At 62.9% G+C, this 20,406-nt stretch overlaps 2 protein-coding genes across 5 annotated transcripts; one reads left to right on the top strand and one right to left on the bottom strand.

Moving 5' to 3' along the window:
• The first annotated feature begins 7,009 nt into the window (after window positions 1–7,009).
• MFSD12 (major facilitator superfamily domain containing 12) lies at window positions 7,010–16,280 on the top strand. Its single transcript, XM_042927969.1, has 10 exons — window positions 7,010–7,367; window positions 11,382–11,592; window positions 13,051–13,189; window positions 13,276–13,458; window positions 13,677–13,769; window positions 13,852–13,944; window positions 14,442–14,612; window positions 14,692–14,786; window positions 15,651–15,781; window positions 15,881–16,280. The coding sequence occupies exons 1-10, from the start codon at window positions 7,070–7,072 to the stop codon at window positions 15,895–15,897; spliced, it is 1,431 nt and encodes a 476-aa protein (XP_042783903.1). The 5' UTR covers window positions 7,010–7,069; the 3' UTR covers window positions 15,898–16,280.
• Window positions 16,281–16,344: 64 nt separating this feature from the next.
• Window positions 16,345–18,911, bottom strand: CA2H19orf71 (chromosome A2 C19orf71 homolog). 4 transcript variants are annotated; one of them, XM_042927971.1, is made up of 6 exons: window positions 18,147–18,703; window positions 17,756–18,069; window positions 17,032–17,270; window positions 16,800–16,925; window positions 16,475–16,686; window positions 16,345–16,425 (listed from the first exon to the last, which is right to left on the bottom strand). In XM_042927971.1, exons 2-5 carry the CDS (start codon window positions 17,947–17,949, stop codon window positions 16,511–16,513), a joined length of 735 nt encoding a protein of 244 aa, XP_042783905.1. In that variant the 5' UTR covers window positions 17,950–18,069; window positions 18,147–18,703; the 3' UTR covers window positions 16,345–16,425; window positions 16,475–16,510. The 4 variants fall into 4 exon arrangements, with proteins under 4 accessions (XP_042783905.1, XP_042783906.1, XP_042783904.1 ...); XM_042927972.1 differs by lacking the exons at window positions 17,756–18,069; window positions 18,147–18,703 and adding an exon at window positions 18,745–18,911; XM_042927970.1 differs by having other exon boundaries at window positions 17,756–18,703.
• Window positions 18,912–20,406: the final 1,495 nt, after the last annotated feature.

The raw sequence follows: 20,406 nt of genomic DNA, 5'->3' as shown, positions 1-20,406 counted from the left end.
CGACAAGGGTGAACTTTGAAAACCTGATGCTCTGTGAAAGACGCCAGCCACAAAAGGCCACAAGTGTGTGGCCCCATTCATACGAAATGTCCAGAACAGGCAGATTCACAGAGACGGGAAGTGAGTGGTTGCCTGGGGCTGGGGAACGAGTGGGGAGGGCGAGTGGGGAGAGACTGCTTCATGGGCGCGGAGTTTCTTCGGGCGTGATCAAAATGTTCTAAGATTAGCCCGCAGTGCTGGTTGCATAGCTATAAATATACCAAAAACTACGGAATTGCACCCCTTAAATGGATGCATTCTATGGCACGTGAATGAAATCTCAGTAAACCTGTTTTTCTACGAGGCAGCCCAGGGTCGAGGAAGATGACCGCGCCCTGGAATTTTGACAGACCCGGACTCCATCCAGCCCCTGCTGTTGCTTCGTCGGTCACCCTTGCCTCTCGCCCCCTCGGCTGGAAACAATCCAGGTGACAAGTCCACGCTGGAAGGCGGGGGAAGCCGCGCCCTCCAAGCCCCGCCCCCTTGGGCTTGAGTGACCTGGCGTTGCCTTCGAAACTGTCGTCCCCACTCCCAAGGTACCACCTGAGGAAATCCAGGGCGGGGGGCTTCTGGTACATCGAAAAGCAATGAAGTGTTTTGAGGTCGATTTTGAAGGCAATTTGCAGCTCCTTGGCATCGAGGAAAAAAAAAACAACAGGTCGTGGCATGGACATTTTCTGGAAAAAATTACAAAAGCGTCTTCAGTCCAAACTGCAATGGATTCAGTCCATTTCATGCGATCCACACGCCCCCACACCCCCCAACAAGCGACATATACGAGTAGCAGCCTTTATCCGATTCGACTTGACATCCTGCGTGCATTTCAAAAGCAGATCCTTTCAGCCCCCAAATTACGAATCGTTTTTTCTTTTTCTTTTTTTTGAGTAGCCTCCACACCCAACCTGGGGGCTTGAACTCACGACCTCGGGATCAAGAGGCGCGCGCTCCACCGCCAGAGCCAGCCAGGCGCGCCCCCTTGCTTTTTCTTAGCAACGTAAAGGCCTCTCAATACCCAGCTCTCGGCGGGAAAACCAGCAACCACGGCTGCCGAAAGTCGTAAATTGCGTGCGTTCCTTTCTTTGCCAACATTTCTGCGTTTCATCGGGAAATTTGTGTCGTCGGAGGCCAGGAAGAGAATCTCAACCTGCAGACCTGGAAATACAAGATCCATTAAGGATGGCTTAAGCTTCTTTGCTTTTGAAATTAATCTTACGATGCAAATAACGTGGAAATCCGAAGTAAAGTCTGTGTAATTAAGGCCGCCACGCATCCACCATATTCCCCATTATCAGCTTGTTACGCTTCTTACTAAAACTTTTCCTACACACACACACACACACACACACACACACACACACGCACAGAGTGATCGTTTCCTAGGGCTTGCACCAGCAAAGCACCACAAACCGGGGCCTTGAACTACTGTGAACGTATCGCCTCACACTTCTGGGGCCTAGAGGTCCAACCTCAAGGACTCGATCAGAGCTGGTTGTTTCTGAGGCCCCGAGGGAGAATGTGCCACAGGCTCTCCGGCTTCTGGGGGGGTCACTGGCCATCTTTGGTGTTCCTTGGCTTAATCAGGTGCCACCCCGCTCTCTTGGCCTTCCTTGTCACCTGGCTTCGCCCCGTGTGTCTGTGTCCAGATTTCCCTTTTCAGTGGGTCAATACTGCCCTATACCCGTGTGATGTCACCCGAACGCAGCGTGTCTGCGATGGCCCTATGGGCACGTGAGGTCGCGCGTTCCAAGGTCCTGGGGAGTTAGGACTTCCACCCGCTGATTTGCGTTTGTGGGGGAAACACAATGCCAGACACGACACACACACGCGTACACGTGTATGTTTCTGTGCCAACGTGAGGCCACATCTTGTGTTGAATGATCGCACCGCCACCATGCTGAAGATGTGAACATCAGCCTGCCACTTGCCGCTTTCGCTCCGTCACCTGCCCCTGCGTGGCCGGGTGCCCTGCGTGGCCAGGCAGTCCCAGGGGCCACCACGGTCTAAGCAGCCCTGGCTGATGCTGTGACAGCCCTCGCTGCTGTCTGGGGCCCGTGGACTGCTTTTCCGGGGCACGTAGGAAGACACAGAAGAATCAAGAATGCGGTTCGCGCTCTCTCAGGACATCCCAGCCCTCCTCGGGCTTGTTTAGGGACAAATTTAACACAAGGGGGCTGCTGGGAAGGACAAAGAAGGGATGAGGACACACAGGTCATAGCTGCTGGAAAGAAGGGGTGTGGGGGCTGGGGTCTCAAACCTCTGAGGAGGGGGCACCCCCCCCCCGGCTGCTGCTGGACCCTCAGAAGCTCCGGGAGGTGGCCCTGAGCCCTTCATGTGTGGCTTGAGCAATTTACAAACTCTCTGAGCCTCAGTCTGCCTCTCTGTGAAGTGGGATAACTGAGTCTACCCCCCCAGGAGGTCTTTGTAAGGGTTTAATGAGTTTAACTAATGTTCTCCCTTAGGGGCGCCTGGGTGGCTTCGCCCCTTGACCTTGCGACTTCGGCTCAGGTCATGATCTCAAGGTTTGTGGGTTCGAGCCCCACGTCTGGCCCTGTGCTGACAGCTCAGAGCCTGGATCCTGCTTCAGATTCTGTGTCTCCCTCACTCTCTGCCCCTCCCCCCCCCCAAATGAATAAACATTAAAAGAATGTATAACTAATGTTCTCCCTCAGAACCGGGCCGGGCTGGTCATTGTTACTGAAAGTGTTTGCTGGTTTTGTCCATGCAGCTTCAGACCCCTGTCGCAGAGAATTTTCTAGTACAGTGAGCGGTTGCCTCTCAGGGTAACTGAGGGAGACATTGGGCAAAGCCTAGACACATTTTTGGTTGTAGCAACGTGGAGGGGGCCGGAGTCTGCTCCTGTGCTGGGATGCACAGGACAGCCCCCCACCCCCACCCCCATCCCCACAAAGAATGATCTGGTGCCCTGTGTCAGCAGTGCCTGGGCTGGGAAACCCTGTTCTGCGGGTCGACTCCTCACCTGCCTAATCTCCCCTAACCCTATTCAGCAGTGCTGCTGTCATGCCCATTACAAAGAGAGAAACTGAGGCTCGGGGGATTGCCTGAGGCTGCCTGGGCCCCCCAAGCCACCCCAGGAATCTAAGGAAGTTCCTGGCTGTTTCCCTGGGTTCTAGGAGCCCTCCCTCCCCTTCCTTCCGCCTCTCCCCTCTTCTCCTCCCCACTCCCACTCCCAGTCCTCCTGGGCTGGGTCTGAGGGAAGATCAAAGCAAACCCCTCTTCCTACTGGGGCCACCGGGACATCCGATCTCCAGCAGGGGCTGGGGGGCAGCTGGGGGTGCTCCGGGGACATCAAAGCCTGTCTGGATCTCTCCTGACCCCAAGTCTGTCTCTGTCCCATCCTGAGGGCAAGGCATTCCACTCTCTCTCACATCCTCCCTCTCGGGCAGGACCTTCTCTGATCTTCCTGGCAAATCTGACCCCCACTCTTATGGGGGGGCAGGCATGTGTGCCCTCCACTGGTTTCCCAACCCCTGCAGCTGAGGCCCACTTTCAAGTAGACTGCCCAGTCCCCGCCCTCGTACAGCTTTTTATCTGACCCTCCCACCTCCTCTCAGAACCCTACGTGGCTCCCCAGGGACCTGGAAGTAAAAGCCAGACATTTGTCTGTCCTTCTGCCAACCCCCCACCCCCTCCTCCGTGGTGCCTCTGCCGGAAGGGCTGCTGGGGGAGGATCCCTGTGGGTTCCCGACCCACGCAGGAGGCTGGTAAGGGTACCTTCAGGTGGGTCCTCCCGGGCCAGTGCAGAAAGGACTCAACGATGTTCAGGGCGCCCGGGTGGCTTAGCCGGTTAAGCGTCCGACTTCAGCTCGGGTCATGATCTCACAGTCTGTGGGTTCGAGCCCCGCGTCGGGCTCCGTGCTGACAGCTCAGAGCCCGGAGCCTGCTTCGGATTCTGTGTCTCCCTCTCTCTCTCTGCCCCTCCCCAACTAGCGCTCTGTCTCTGCCTCTCAAAAATTAAAATAAAAACGTTAAAAAAAAATTGAAAAAAAGAACTCAAAGATGCTGGAGATCACGCGGGGCCCAGTTTGGATCCTGAATCTGCCTCTTGTGAGCTGTGTGCCCTCTGGCAAGGACTTCTGTGAAAGCCTGTTTTCCCTGGAAAAATGGGCCAGAGGTACTGTAAGATCTCCTGGGGAGGTGGGAAGACTGGAGATGAGAAACGTGAATGCAAAACGTAGGTGGGGGGCGGCCTGGCGGGCTCAGTCCCTAGAGCAAGAGACTCTTGGTCGTGAGTTTGAGCCCCACGTTGGGTTGGGGGGAGAGATTACTGAAATAAATAAAACCTGAACAGATATTTATTTTTATTTATTTAAAAATTTTTTTTTAACGTTTATTCATTTTTGAGAGACAGGCAGAGGCAGAGCATGAACGGGGAAGGGGCAGAGAGAGAGGGAGACACAGAATCCGAAGCAGCTCCAGGCTCCGAGCTGTCAGCACAGAGCCCGACGCGGGGCCTGAACCCAGGAACTGTGAGATCATGACCTGAGCCAAAGTCGGATGCTCAACCGACTGAGCCACCCAGGCGCCCCTTTAAAACCTTAGCAAATATTTTAAAAGCTGAGGCGGGTATTTTACAAGCCCCGTAAAGCTGAGTGAGGCAAGAGTTTCTTCAGGTGTTCTTTTACTCCCCCAGGGAAACAGAAGGGGAGCTTGCCCCACACGAAGGAAAGAATTCAGATTCTTGTCTCTCCTTATCATTTATCTCCTCCAAATCGGTGACCTCAGCCTCTTATCTCCCCGCTCCCTGCTAGCTTCTCTCTTGAGTCCCCATTACCCCCTCCACACCCATTTTCCAGGCTCCTTTTCATAAAAGCGTGGGTATTGCGGTGGGTAGTCTGGGCTGGGACCCCCTTGGGCTGCCTGAGCCTCCGGTTTGTCCGTGGGTTGCGGTCTGTTTCCCGGTTTCCGTCTACACTTCTGAATCTCTGCCTTCGCATGCCCACCAATCATTGGACAGATATTTCTTTTAAGTTTTTATTTATTTATTTTTAAGAGAGAGAGAGAGAGAGAGGAGAACAAGCAGGGGAGGGGGAGGGGCAGAGAGAGAGGGAGACTCAGAATCCGAAGCAGGCTCCAGGCTCTGAGCTGTCAGCACGGAGCCCGACGCGGGGCTCGAACTCCCGAACCTGTGAGATCACGACCTGAGCTGAGGTTGGGCGCTTACCCCACTGAGCCACCCGGGCGCCCCATGGACAGATATTTCTTGGGCTCCTCTTATGGGCTGGGCATTCCTGGAGACAACAGAGTGACTAAGCCAGTCCCTGCCTTCATGGGGATCAAAGTTCAGTGGGGGACCCAGCGACAGCAGGGGTTGGGGGGGGAGTGAGGGAAAGCAGATATCAGGGTTATGATGTGGGCCAGCGCAGAGTACTGTATAATGACAGGGGAGGAAGGGGTGATGAGTAGAGCTTCTGAGACTATTAAGAGCTAACAATGATATCACTTGAAAAATATTTTATGTATTTATTTATTTTAAGTAATCTCTACACCCAGCGTGGGACTGGAACTCAGGACCCTGAGATCGAGTCACGCTCTCTACCAACTGAGCCAGCCAGGTCCCCTTATATCACTTACAATTTTTCAGGGGCGCCTGGGTGGCTCAGTCGGTTGAGCGCCCGGCTTCGGCTCAGGTCATGGTCATGATCTCACGGCTGGTGAGTTCGAGCCCCGCGTCGGGCTCTGTGCTGACAGCTCAGAGCCTGGAGCCTGCTTCCGATTCTGTGTCTCCCTCTCTCTCTGCCCCTCCCCCCGGTCGCGCACAGTGTGTGTGTGTGTGTGTGTGTGTGTGTGTGTGTGTGTGTCTTTTTCAAATATTCTGTGTCTCCTTCTCTCTCTGCCTCTCCAGGAAGACCCAGAATCCGAAGCAGACTCGAGGCTCCGAGGTGTCAGCACAGAGGCGGAAGGGAACTTGAACCCAAGGACCGGGGAGATCATGACCTGAGCCAAAGTAGGAAGCTTACTGGACTGAACGACCCAGGCGCTACGGCACCCCCTCCCCCCCATATAACTTTTAATGTGCATTATACCCATTCCAGATCTGGGGAGACTGAGGCCCTCCAGAGTTAAAGGCTGGAACAGCCGGGAGGGAGTGGGGTTTCTGGCTGGAGTGCAGATGTTCAACCACCGCCGGAGGGGCCCTGGGGGCGCGGGGGCACAACCGCACCCAACGCTTGGGGGAACTTGAAACCGCTCGTGTGGTGACCCAGTCGTGGGAGGGCGGTTGGAGGAGGGTGGGGAGGGGTTGTGAGCACAGGCCTCGCAGGCACCGACTCCCTGAGCCCCCGGGGCACGGCCGCTCGGTTCTCTGGGCCTGTGTGAAATGGGAGACACTCGCTTCGCTTCCCTCCAGGCTTGGGTGAGAAAACCCACGTGGGCCGTTTGGCACAGCCGGCGCTCATTAAACACCAGCTGGTGTTATTATGATGATTATCCCCATTATTATCCTTAATAACTAATTAATTAGAACGAATGCGTCCTCTCCGCGTCCGACTGGGTCTCTCCGGGTCGGGAAGTCACCGGACCCCGAGGAGGGGCGAGCTCAGACTCAGAATTCTCCCCCATCTCCCGCGCCCCCCAGCCCACCCCCCTCCCGGCCCACACGGTAGGCCTCGTAGCGCTGCCGTCAGGCGAGGGGGGCGCCGGCCTGAAGGCAGGGGTCCGGGCGTGGGCGCTCCCGTGTCGCCGCCCACGTGCGTGGGGGTCCCTCTCACCCCAGGGCGAACCGCCCGGCGCTAGGACCGTCTCACCCCGCCGGCGCCCGGCCCGGAGGCCGAACCGGCCCCGAGGCCACGCCCCTCTCTCTGGTTATTGGCTTCCGGGTCCCGGCGCGCGGCCCCGATTGGCGGAGGCGGCCGTCAGCCTGCCCCGCCCCGCCCCGCCCCGACCAGGCCTTAATTTTGGGCTCGGGGCTCGGCCTGCGCGCTCCGCGGGGCGGACTTGGGCGGCGGCGGCGCGGGGAGAGCGGGGCGTCTGCCGCGCGCCCGACCGCCCGGCCGGAGTCCGGGGCGCGGCCATGGGCCCGGGGCCCCCAGCAGCCGGAGCGGGGGCGCCCCCGCGGCCACTGTCCCTGGCCGCTCGGCTGAGCTACGCCGTGGGCCACTTCCTCAACGACCTGTGCGCGTCCATGTGGTTCACCTACCTGCTGCTCTACCTGCACTCGGTGCGCGCTTACAGCTCCCGCGGCGCGGGCCTGCTGCTGCTGCTCGGCCAGGTGGCCGACGGGCTGTGTACGCCCCTCGTGGGCTACGAGGCCGACCGCGCCGCCGGCCGCTGCGCCCGCTGCGGCCCTCGGAAGGCTTGGCACCTGGTCGGTAAGTCTCGGCCGAGCCTCCTCCGTCTGACTGCCCGCTGGCTCGAGCCTCCCCCGTCGGACTGCCTGCCCCGGGGCCCCGAGCCTGCCTCCTGTGCCCGCCTGCCCTAGGCCCGAACCTCCTGCGTCCAGTACTCTGCCCCGTCCATGAGCCTCCCCCATCTGTCTGCTTAGCTGCCCTGTACTCCTTCTGTCTGCCATCTGACCGCTCATGTGACCCTCCGGTGTCACTTCCCTTTGTCTTTCTCTCTGACCCCCATGGGCACCCTGAACGCTCTGCCTGCCTAGTGCCACCTCTGTCGCTCTGCCTAGTCTGGCTTCTCTGGGTGACCACCCAGGACAACTCGGTGTGAGTGGGGGGTCAGGCTGCCTAGACCCCCCCCCCCCCCCCCCGTCAGTCTGTCCGTTTCTCCGGTGCGCCTCTGCCCATCGTCTGCCCCGGCTCGGGCAGCCTGGTGCTTGGGAGGTTTGAGGGTGCTGTCCCCGAGCCAAGACTTGGGGGCAGGTAAGACCAAGGAGTCAGGGGTCTGTGTCTGTCTGGCTGAGGGGGCTGGGGTCTGCGGGGCCAACGGGGTGGGGCTCTGGGGGAGCTGTCAGAACACCTGTGTTGGTGAGGGGGTGGAGGCAGGTGCCCCGGAGCTGGGGTGTCCCGCCCCGTGCACACCCTTGATAAGGCCGGCCTCCCAGCATCCCTTCTGTGCCGCCGTGGACCCTGGGCCTTGAGATTAGCCCCCGCCGCTTTCTCTGCCCACCTCCCCCTGGCACGGGTGCCTCCCGGCATTTGGGGCCCGCCGGGCATTTCGGGAGGCAGGCACAGGAATCCTGCCCTGCGAATTCCGGGCGGCAGCTTTCTAGAAGCTAGGAGGGGCCGGCCGATGTCTCCTTGCCCTTGGGAACAGTGACCGAGGAGGCAGTGACTTGCCCTGGGCCCTCGTGAGTGCTGTTTTTGCCAGGTGCAGCAGATCTCCAAGCGGCCGGAGGTCGGGATTCTCGGGCGCCGAGGACACCCAGGCTGCCCTGGGGTCACTTTAGACTGTAGCGGCCGGGGAGGGGAGCAGGGAGACACGGGAGACTCAGACTGGTGCTCCCCTCTGAAAAGCAGACGGGAAAGGTGCTCCTCTTTGGGCCGGTGCGGGGATTGCTTGCAGAGTCTGAGAGCCAGGCCTCAAACGCAGTTCTGTTCGGGTCAACTCCTTGACGAGCAAACGCGATAGTTCCTAGGCCTGACAGGTGACAGATACGTGGGTGTGGGGGTCTTCTCCCTGGGCCGACAGGGGAGCCACCCCTGGGGAGCCGGAAGCAGCCATGGGAAGGGGTCCCCGGGAGTGCACGCTGTTAGCAGCCTGATTCTGCGCCCCTTTCATAGGTGGGAGGCCTGGGGTTCGGTGAGGCTCCCACCAGACCCCAGAGGAAGAATCGGCCTCCCCTCCCCCTGCAAAGGTTAGGCACCTTTATAAATAAAGAGCCGGCTTTGTGTTTATGTACAACCGGCCTGGGGGCTACGCACCCCTACCAGGCACCACGGCCTCCACCTGCACCCCTTCCCCTTCTCCGCCGCAGGGTGAGCGTGTGGGGAGACCCAGAAGGATCTGAGAGGAAGCCGAGGCAGCCCCTCTTGAGGCCTGATAAGGGGACCTGAGTGAAAGTCACCTTGGCAACCCTTCCCACTTCTCTCTTTTTTTTTTTTTTTTTTTTTTTTTTTGCCGCTGAGCCTGTGGCCGGTGGTGATGGATTCACTTTTTCCCTTAACAAGCTCTCTGGGCTTCCCCCAGCCCCGAGAGGATACAGCCAGACAGGGGATGATTCTCCGTGGGGTCCACGCTGGGGCATGTGGGTGCACTAGGTTTCATAAGGGAGAAGCAGAGCTCTGAAGGAAGGGACGTTAGCTTTGGGGGTTTGAAGGATGGATAGGAGTGTGTGTGCGTGTGCGTTCCGGCCGGTTGAGACAGCTGTGCAAATGTGACCTACCACAGTTTTAAAGCACCCGAGGCAGGTTTTGCTCGTTAATCTTTTTTATTTTTAAATTTTTTAATGTTTCTTTTTGAGAGCGAGTGAGACAGAGCACAAGTTGGGGGCGGGGGGCAAAGAGAGAGGGAGACACAGAATCGGAAGCAGGCTCCAGGCTCCGAGCTGTCAGCACAGAGCCCGACGCGGGACTCGAACCCACGAACCGTGAGATCATGAGCTGAGCTGAGCCAAAGTCGGACACTCAACCCACTGAGCCACTCGGGTGCCCTTTGCATGTTAACTCATGCTGACTTTGAGAGGCAGATTTTTTTGTTATTTCCACTTTCTGGAAACTGAGGCCCCAAGTCCCTTGCCCAAGGTCCCTCAGCCAGGCAGCCTCGTCCAGACAATGGTTAACCTGGCCTGGCCGGCTCCAGGGCGGGTTCTGGCCAGGGCAGCGCATTCTTCTGACCAGAGTGTACAGTTTGTGCCTGGGCCCTGCGGGGGCCTCCAGGGCCCCGGCGCCCCCAGGAATCGGATCGGGATGCCCCGCCCATCGCCAGTTCCAGAGACATAGCAAGGAAAGCTGGGTTTGGTTTCACTTCCCCATCCCGGGACTGCGGACGTGGGCCCCGCGTCGGGGCGTGAGGTCCAGAGCCTCGGGGGAGGAGGGGAGGCCAGCTGCTGGGCCCAGCGGGGAGGTGGGGGAGAGGGCCCTGAGCTCCAGGGAAGGAGCAGCTCGGGGGCGGGGTGGGGGGGTGGCAGCAGGCTGGGTTCTCGGCTCTGCGGCTCACACGATGGACCTGGGTCCTCGGCTGGAAAATGGGGATGGTGGGAACACCCACCTCTTCAGGCTGTAAATTGGTGGCATTATTAATATTATCACTTAGTCACTCAAAAAGTCTGTACCGGGCCTCGTGCTGGTGGGCCAGGGCCACACAAGTGACCCAGAGAGACCTGTCGTCCGCCCTCCCAGAGCCTGGTCTGGCGGGGGAGGCAGGCAGGAAACAAGCAGAGACAGAAACATCCGTGTGTGTGCTAAGGCACATGAGAAGGAAGCCGTGTCCAGATGGGCTACGTCGGGGCGGGGACGGGACGGCCGGTGACTGGGTCGGCCAGGGAGAGCTTTTCTGAGGAGGTGGCGTTTGAGTTGAGTTCTGAGGGACGAAAAGGACTCAGCCTTGCTGGGACGGTGTGAGGGAATAGCATTCCACGCAGCAGGACGACCTGTGCAAAGGCCCTGGGGTAGCACGGAGCCTGGCGTGCGGGGGCAGGGAGGAGGCCCGTTGTGGCTGGGGCAGAGGGGGCAGGGCCGGTCCCGCAGGGCCTGTTGGCTGCCCTTGAGGACTTGGGCTTGTTCTGAGGTATCGGGCTTTTTTCCAGGAAGAGGCCAGGCCTCCTCCTGAGCTGATGGGGACACTGGGGCTCAGGGAGGGCAGGGTCCAGTGTAGCCTCACCCGGCGTCCCCTGGCCTTCTGACGGCTGGCAGCCCCGTGGGCCGCTTGGTAGGAGCTGGGGGAGGAAAAGGCCCTACCGGGCGAGGCAGGAGGGGGAAGTTGGGGGCATAAATGGCGTGTGTGGTGGGCAGTGGCGCCCTTTCAACCTGCCGACCCGCGGCTCCTCTCATTCCCTCCGCACCCCTCCCCCCCACCCCCTCCACCCCCCCCCCTGCCCTGTCACCCTGGGGGGCCCCAGGCTGGCGTGGGGAGGCCTCGTCCTTGTCCTTTCCTAACACTTGGCTGGAGGTCCTGGCCCTGCCCTTGTACTCGCTATAGCACGTGACCTCACGTGCCTCAGTTTCCCCATTAGACACCGGGGGCGCATCACCTGAACTGGCAGGTGGAGGCCTGGCTCCGCTGTCCTCTTGGGCCGCATGACCTTGGGTCCCTCTGCCTCGGCTTCCCGGTCTGTCCGGGGAACCCTTCACCTGCTGACTCCGACCCCACTGTAGGACTTTGCGAGGGCCTTTTCCGGGCCTGGCTCGTCCCCGCCTGGTCCCGCCCCGGGGAGCCGCGGGCTCGTGGGAAGGCCCCGTGGGGTGACCGCCCCGCTCTCCGTTCGTCCACAGGCACCGTCTGTGTCCTGCTGTCCTTCCCCTTCATCTTCAGCCCGTGCCTGGGCTGCGGGGCGGGTACCCCGGAGTGGGCCGCCCTCCTCTACTACGGGCCGTTCATCGTGATCTTCCAGTTCGGCTGGGCCGCCACGCAGATCGCCCACCTCAGCCTCATCCCGGAGCTCGTCACCAACGACCACGAGAAGGTGGAGCTCACGGCCCTCAGGTACGTGGGGCACCGGCGAGGCCCGGAGACCGGGGCGCCGTCCGCGTTTGGGCTCCGCTTGGCCGTGTGGCTCCGGGACCGCCAGCGCCAGGTGACCCGTCTGTACGATGGCGTATCCCTCCGCCGTTGCGGCCACAGAGGCAGCAGCTTAAAACGGCACCAGATAGCATCTCCTGGTCGCTGTGGGTGTGGAGCCTGACTGCTCAGCTGTACTTTCTGCCCCAGGGTGTGTCTGGAGGCCCCCGTCGAGGTGGTGGCTACGCCTGGGGTCTCACCCGAGGCTTGGGTTTTCCTAAGGATCTCCTGATTAGGCTTGGCTCACCCAGGATAATCTCCATTAATTATACCTGCAGGACCCCTTTACCTTTGTCACTTTTACCTAAACAGTGGGAGTGATCTCGCTTATCCACAGTCCCCTTCTCGAGGGGAGGGATTAGGACGCGACCAGGGTGTGGGAAGATCGAGGGCCATCTTAGACTCCAGCTTGCCCACATGGATACAGCTGGCGCCGGGCTTGTCTGTTGGCTGGTTTGAGGCACTGAAGGAGGTTCTCCTGGATATGGTAATGGGAGCATTTATGCAGTGCTTGCTGTGTGCAGGTGCAGGCACAGTTCTAGGCCCTTTGTGTGGATTATCTTTGATCATCATGGCAAGGCCAGGCTTGGTGCAGAGCCCACCCCTTCGGGCCAGTGTGCAGCGGGACAAGGGTACAGGAGATGATCAAGTGCCAGGCAGAAGGGCTAGCACACGTGGTGGCGGCCCCTGTGGCCGGAGCTGGGGGGAGGACTGGCTCACGGGAGGCACCCTGAGCGTGCACTCCTCTGGCACCTTCAGTGGGGCCTTGCCTTCTCCACCTCGGTCCGCTTGGCCCCAGCGCTGCCCAGCCCGGCCTCTGACTTCCACATCATGGCGCGGAGCCGTGGGCGCCGATGACGGGGGTTGCGCCGGGCCCGAGGGCCCCAGCTGGCGGGCCAATTCACTCTGATCTCTGGGGGTGTTGTGCTCACTTTCAGAAAGGGAAACTGAGTCCTGGTGTGAGATCCAGAGGCTCTGCCCCCAAGCCCCAGAGGGACACTGTTCTAGGGCTGCGGGCAGGAGCAGGCCTGGATGCTTCTAGACCATGCGGCCCTGGCCCAGGAGCTGGGAACCAAGAATCCCCACATCCTGGCTTCTGAGCATCTCCAGCGCACAGGCGTGTGGGCCATGGCCCTGCTTCCCCGAGTCTCGGTGCCCGGACGGCTCGGGTCGTCGTGGTGGACTCGTGGGTCATTGTCAATCCTCGGATAACGCGTAGCCGGGGCTTTCCTGGGGCCACCCGACGTTTAGTGGCTGAGATCACCCAGCAGCCAGCGATTCCCCGGATGCCAGCGGTGGCTCTGGCGGCGCGGGCCCCCGGGGAAGCGGCCGCCGTGCGCCCTCCCGGGCCGCCGCGCCGAAGCCTCGCCTGCCTCCCGCCAGGTACGCCTTCACCGTGGTGGCCAACATCACCGTGTACGGTGCCGCCTGGCTGCTGCTCCGCCTGCAGGGCTCCCCGCACACGGACGTGGCCCGGGACGCCCGCGACCAGCTGGGCGTCCGAGACGCGCGGGTGTTCCAGGTGAGCTGGGCCCCGGGCGGGACACCCCGGGGCCCCGGACCCCGGGGCTTGGGCTCCGGCCGACCCCTGTCCCGCCTGGCCTCCAGAACCTGTCCCTGCTGGTGGTCGGAGTGGGAGCCGTCTTCTCGCTGCTGTTCCACGCGGGCACGAGGGAAGGGCGCCGGCCGCGGGCGGAGGAGCCCGACGAGCACAGCCCGCTGCTGGCCCCGCCCACCGCCCAGCCCCTGCTGCTCTGGAAACACTGGCTGCGGGAGCCCGCCTTCTATCAGGTGTGCTGAGGGGGCGGGGGCGTGGGGGACACAGTGGGGCTGGACCTGAGGCCCCGACTCTGGGGGGGGGGGGGGTGTCACTCCATCGTCCTGTACCCCCGGGCAGACGTTCTTTGTCCCTAGCGGCCCTCCTCCCTGCAGGCGGCTCCCGTGGGCCCCGTGTCCCCTGCCGATGGGGGCAGGGCGCGCCGTCGGAGCCCAGCCTTCTCTGCCCGCAGGTGGGCCTGCTGTACATGAGCACGAGGCTCATCGTGAACCTGTCCCAGACGTACATAGCCATGTACCTCACCTACTCGCTCGACCTGCCCAAGGTGAGCTGGGCGGCGCGGGCTGGCGCGGAGCGGGGAGGAGGGGCCCGCCCGTGACAGGCGCGCCTGCGCTCTGCCCCGACAGAAGTTCATCGCCACCATCCCGCTGGTGATGTACGTCAGCGGATTCTGCTCGTCCTTCCTCATGAAGCCGATCAACAAGTGCATCGGGAGGAACGTAAGTGGGCGGGGGGGGGGGGGGGGGGGGGGGGGGCGCGGATCCCACAGCGGGGAGAGCTGGGGTGGGTGGGGGGAGGCGGCTCCGGACCGCGGCACCCACACCGTGGAAGCCCTGTGTCTGGGAGGTCTAGAGTCCCCGCCTCGGAGCGGCTCAGGGCTCCAGGGTTCTAGAACTTGGGGCTGCCAGGGGCAGCGGCCAGCGGTGGCATGGAGCCCTTGAACTCTGGCCAGCGCGACTAAGGAACTGAACATTTCACTCTGTTTAACTTTAATGGACTCGGGCGCGGCCGTGGCCCCACAGTGCGGGCTCTGTGGTGCTGCAGCCCCCAGGCCCCCGAGGCTTGTGGGGTCCGAGCCAGGGGCCCCGTAGGGATGGCTCCCCTCGCCCCTCCAGGCTGCGGCCGGGCCCGGAGGTACGGCAGACCGAAGGGCAGAGGGGGTAGGTGCCGACCGGCAAGGGCGAGGCGGGCCTGACCTGGGCCCGCTCCTCCACAGCTGACCTACTTCGCGGGCCTCCTGGTGATCCTGGCCTTCGCCGCCTGGGTGGCGCTGGCAGACAGGCTCGGCGTGGCCGTGTACGTAGCCGCCGTGCTGCTGGGCATGGGCTGTGCCACGATCCTCGTCACCTCGCTGGCCATGACGGCCGACCTCATCGGCCCCCACACGGTAAGGCTGATGGTGTGGACCGGGTGGGGGGGTTGGGGGACCGGGGCCGGGCTGTGACCTGCCTGCCCGTGTCCCCCAGCACAGCGGAGCCTTCGTGTATGGTGCCATGAGCTTCTCGGATAAGGTGGCCAACGGGCTGGCGGTCATGGCCATCCAGAGCCTGCATCCCTGCTCGTGAGTGCTGCTCACTTCCTCACTTAGTAAGATGTGCCGAGTGCGTGCCGAGTGCGTGCCGGGTGCCAGGCGCTGCCCGGGGTCTGGGGACTCTGCCTGGGCCCGAGGCGGCACGCTGGCGGGTTCTCACAGGGGGGACGCCCGGCTGTTCCTTACCTCCGGCACTTGGCTTACTTGGGAAGCAAACGCGGGGTCCGCTGTGCGCCAAGGACACAGCATTCGGATGTACCAGGGCCGTGGGCGGGGCTGGGGCAAAGCCAGAGTCTTGTTCAGGCCCTGAGAACCTGTAAGGTTCCAGACCCCGGTGGTTCTAGCGCACTGAGGCGGAGCCTCGTAGAAGTCTGGGCTCTGGGAACAAGGGCGGTCTGTTCCCGTCCTCAGGGACCTGGGGGCAACGCCAGCCACTTTAATAAGCACACGGCTGCGTGATCCAGACCAATGCAAGGTGTGTAGGAAACACCGCTTGTGGGAGCCTGATTGGGGCAAGAGGTCAGGGTGGGCTTCCTGGAGGAGAGGACACTGGACCTGAGCCTTGGTGGCTGTCAGGGAGTCCCAGGTAAACGGGGAGGAACAGCAAAGAGGAGGCCTGTGTGGCTGGAGCAGAGGAAGTGAGGGCGACAGGAGGAGGAGGAGGGGGGCAGGGAGGGGGCAGCGCAGGTGTGCAGGGCCTTGGGGGCCGAGGCAGGGGGGAGCCCTCTGGTGGCTGCTGTTGGCACAACCGGGAGCAGGGGACTGTGGCAGTCCAGCCGGGTGAGGGGGTACCGAGGGTGGCTCTCTGGTTCCGGCTGCCCGACGGCTGAGCGGGAGGCCCAGGCTGACGGGTCCTGGCGGATGTCGGCTCACCTGCTTCTGCCCCACCCCTAGCTTGGAGCTCTGCTGCCGGGCCTGCGTAGGCTTCTACCACTGGGTGATGGTGGCTGTGACTGGTGGCGTGGGCGTGGCCGCCACCCTCTGTCTGTGCAGTCTCCTGATCTGGCCCATCCGCCTGCGGAGCTGTGAGTTGGGGCCACGCCCCACCCTTGACCACGGGCGGCGGGGCTGGGCCCCCGGCAGGCTCCGGCCTCACTGACTACCCTCATCCCTTTCTCTTGCAGGGGACCCCGGAGCCTAACCCTGACACCGTCCCGTCGCGGTCCTGTGCACGTGAGCTCTACAGGCCATGCCCAGCTCCCATCCCTGCCCCCCATCCTCACCCGGCTGTGAGGACGGCAGGTGAGGGCAGGCGGTCAGCAGCCCAGACTCCGAGCTTGGCCCTCTGGGATCCAGGGGAGCGCCCAGCTCACCCGTCACCCCAGGCTCGGTCGGGGTTTCCTAGGTGCTGCCGGGTCCCTGGACGAACGGTGTCGTCACTGGGCCTGATGGGAGCCTCAGGCTCGGGGGTTGGGGGGGGACCCAGTCCCACACCCCTGTGCCCAAGGCCACGACTGGCTATGAATAAAAAGCCACCCAGGGGTGAGGACTGTGGCCTCAGCTGTCTGCCCGGGGCCCAGAGTGGGGAGGGGGCAGCCGGCGCCTCCAGGGTCCATCTGCCTTCGTCCCAGAGTTCTGGTCGCCAGGGTCTCGGTTAGCAGCTCCCTTTATCTGGCCGCCTGGCCACCCAAGACCCTCCCAGGCCCCAGAAGTGGAGAGATGCACAGGGTCGGGGGGGGGGGGGGGGGGGGGGGGGGGGCGGTGTCAGAGGCACAGGGGTCCCTGCAGGGGCGGTGCTGGCAGCGTGACCTTTATCAGCGGACGGGCAGGTGGGCGGGCGGGGGCCGCTGGTTGGCGGAGGGGCGGTAAGGCTCCAGGCTCCACCGCCGGTAGCTCTGGGTGGCGTGGCACGGCCGCGGCGGCACCGACAGGTACGGCACGTGGTCCGACCGCCACGGTGGCTCCACCCGGTATTGGTGCCTGTTGACCACTGTAGGGGCCAGGACCCAGGTCACCTCCTGTCCCCCGCTTTCTGGCCCTGGGCGGTCTCCACTTCGCTCCAGGGGCCTCGCTCCCCCAGATCTCTGGGCCCCCGGTCCTCACCGTACTCCTTGCCCCGGATGAGTCTGTCCCTCCACAGCATGCTCCCCCACCGTGTGCCGGGGTTCCTGTACTGGGCAGGGATGACAGGGTCGTACCAGGCGGTCTCCCGGAGGTGCTGGGTACAGGCTACGGGGGCAGGAGGGGGGGGGGGGTGGAGAGGAGGTCATCTCTCGCCTTGCCCTCCCCTGGGGGGCCGGCCCGGTGGCGGGGCAAGACCGGGCTGAGCACTCACCCGAGGGCATGCTTCGCTCCCGGCAGCTGTGACCTCTGTGCCAGTGGCCGTGGGCCTCCCGGTAGGGGCTGTCCGGGGCCCGCGGGAACGTGTACCAGGCCTCACGGGGGTCTGAGGTGGTTAGGCCGGTGGACCACAGCTGTCCAGCTGCGTCGCGTCCCAGGGGCGTGTACTTCCAGCGGGTGGCCTGCTTGATGGCCGGTGTCCAGCGGGGCCCCTCCAGGGACAGGCAGTCATCGCTGAGGGGGTTAAGGGCGGGGAGGAGGAGGCTGAGCCTGTGGCCCTCCCTGCCCTCCCCCCGGGCCTCGGCTGGCTCTGGAACGGGCCTTTTTACCCCCTGCCATGCGTTGCGAGCATCGAGGGCGCAAGGGCCCGGACACCCCCCTCCCCCAGGCCTGAGCAGAGCAGGAGGCCGACCCTCCGTGGCCCCCTCCTCTCTAGCCTCCGTGCACCCTCACTAAACCTTTCACTTTTTCGGCTTGCCTTTCTCCCTGGGGACGCGGGGGGCGGGGACAAGGGGAGCACCTGTTCCCGGCGGCCTCTGGGGCCAGAGCCTGTCCTGGGCTGGGCATTAGGACGGCTTCCCTGAGGAGGCCGCAGCACCAAGCTCCAGGTGGATACACAAAGGCCCTGGGGGAGCACGGGACTGTGCAGGAAACAGAGGCCATGGGGCAGAGAAGACAGCCACAGCGTGGTACCATTAAAAGTAAAGCAGAAAAAAAACCTCCCAAGCTGCCGAAGCCGCACACACTTGCTCGAGCAGAAACCTCGACAGCCGCTCCTTCCCGCACACGACGACGGGCAGGGGCTCTGAGCCGCTGAGCTGCCCCGAGGCAGTGCCCGCAGGGCCGCTGGCAACAGGCTTTTCACCAGCGCCTGCAGGCACAGATCTGGTCCCAGAAAACCAGAAGCCCACATGTCTCCTGAAGGGGGGCGGGGATTAGCCTGGTAGGTTCCGGCACATCTGTGTCAGGAAATGGACAGACAGGTCTGCCACTTGCTCAAGGGGAAGTTCAAGACCATCTGGCGAGACCCACACTGCAAGAGGCACGTGATTTGCAGAAGACCGTGAAAACGGTCCCAGTCCTCAACGGGGCTCCCAATTCCATACCCACCTGGAATCTCAGAACAGAACCCTATTAGGAGACGGGGTTTCAGCACACACAGCTGTAAAGCTGGGAGGCTAGGCTGGCCCTGGTGCCGCGCCTGGTGTCCTTGGAAGGAGGGGTTTGGACACGGAGGCGGCTATGTGAAGATGGGGCAGAGATCAGGGTGACGCGTCCTCGGGGGGTGCCAAGAACTGCCACGAAGACACGAGAAGCCGGGGGGCGTGACAGAGAGTCTCCCTCAGGCCCTGAAGGAACCAGCCCTGCTGACCCCTTGGGGTCGGACATCTGGCTTCCAGAACCGGGGGAGGGCAAATCGGAGCCCCCAGCCCCGGTTCTCGGAGCAGCGGCAGCAAACTGGGGTCTGCTCGCTATGCGTGCGTGGTGCCCACGCGAGCCTCTGACCTGCGGTTTCCACAGGCGCCCCGCTCTGGCCGTGGGCAGGGAGGGAGGAGAGGCAGGGGGGAGGAGGGGGCCAGGAGGCGGGAGGAGAGAGCAACACCAGCATGCCTTCGCTCAGAAATCAGACGACATTCAAGAGAAGCCACACCAGACCCCATCTGGCCCGAGACCCAGAGGTGGGGTCTGGGGCAAGGCGCGCACTCACCTGTACAGAGGTGCTGGGAATGCCACTTCCAGGGTCCCCTGGGGGACGTGGGGCCGGGCAGCCTCTGGCCGCTGCCACGCCAGGGTCTGCATGTCTGCCTCTGGGCCCCCAGGGGCTCACGCCTGGAAGGCCTGTGGGGCCATTGTTGACAGCGACAAAGGCCCTCGGTGTCCCGGCAACGGTACCGGCCAGCGCTGGCCTCCATCCAGACAGCCGCCACCCGCCCCCGCCCCAGGATGCCTCCCCCGGGAGGGGGAGGACCAGGCGAAAGGCAGGCATGTGCCTCGGGTGGTGGCCGTAAAACCGGGGCTCCCACCCCCTCTCTGGGCCCCCTGAGAACACCCTCACGTGGGGCTCTCCGGGCTGTGCCCTCAGCTGCACCTCTCCAGAAGCTCCGTCCGGGCCCCCCCATTCCCAGCCCTCCCTCCTCACCCCCCCATTCCCAGCCCTCCCTCCTCACCCCCCACCCTGTCCCTCTTCTGCTTCTGACCCACCACTCGGAGTGAGACCCTCACACGTGCGTGCACAGCTCAGTTCACAGTCAGTCCTCAATGGCACGACAGACACAGACCGTGTCCCCCGCGCACACGCACGTCCCTCGGCCACGAGCAGGAGCGAGGCGCCCACACCCGCCGCCCGGCGTAAGGACCCTGAACACACGACGCTCAGGGAGGGAACCAGACACAGAGGCCACACGGGGTGTGATTCCATTTATGTGAAACGTCCAGAACAGGCTCATCCACAGACAGGAAGGGGGTTTGTGGGGGCCGGGCGCTGGGGAGGGGGCAGGGAGTGACAGCTGATGGGGACGGGTTGTCTTTTGGGGTGGTGGAATGTTCTGGAACTAGACACGGTAGCAGCACCACCTCGTGAATGTACTAAACATCACCGATACGTGCTCCGAGATATACCACATAACAGACACGTGAACTCCAAGGGCCCCCGAGGCCCCACCTGCCCTGCCCCATCCGCTCCCCACCCTCCCCTCACAGGCTCTGCCCCAGAGCCTGTGCGGGGACTGTGCTCTCCACCCTGGTGCCCCCTGCTCTCTGGGCCCTTGATCAAACACCAGGCTCTATTGGGCCTCGGGTTCGAAGGTGACATTTTCTAGGGCCTCCTGCCACCTGCCACACTGAGAGCCACGCGGGCTTCTCCCTGTCCCGTCCCACTCCTGCCACAGCAGAGGCCCACGAAGGCAGGTGCTGTGGTCCAGTGTCTCTCGTCCCCACGGCCCCAGACGGGGCTCCTCACCTAGAGGGAGGGGCCGGGGTGCGTGCCCGCTGTGGGCACCTGCTCGCGGCAGAGGGCTCACCCTTCTGAGACCCCTGGGGCCCCCTGACCCGCCAGGTCCTGCCCCCACTCTGGCCGGGGCTGGCCTTCCTCCCCAGCCCCAAGACCTCCTGCTGCCCTCCAGCACTTCCAGATCTCTCTCTTCCACGGTCCCTGCGGAGTCCTCAGCTCCCCCTCCGGCTGCCCCTCACTCGCTGCCCCTGCCTGCACCTCGTCCACCACCACCACACCCCTTCCCTTTTCTCGCAAAAGCTACACCCGAAGGTCAACCAACAAATCTCACCGCCCCCCCCCCCCCCCCGGCCCCCGTGTGACACGCTGGGCCAGTGACGCCACCCACTGGCCTGTTTCCCCACCTGCCAGATAGAGGTG

The sequence above is a fragment of the Panthera leo genome, chromosome A2, assembly GCF_018350215.1.
Source record: "Panthera leo isolate Ple1 chromosome A2, P.leo_Ple1_pat1.1, whole genome shotgun sequence".
Lineage (NCBI taxonomy): Eukaryota > Metazoa > Chordata > Mammalia > Carnivora > Felidae > Panthera > Panthera leo.
The sequence above is the reverse complement of the archived record's forward strand: the minus strand, read 5'-3'. Positions and strand labels throughout refer to the sequence as shown.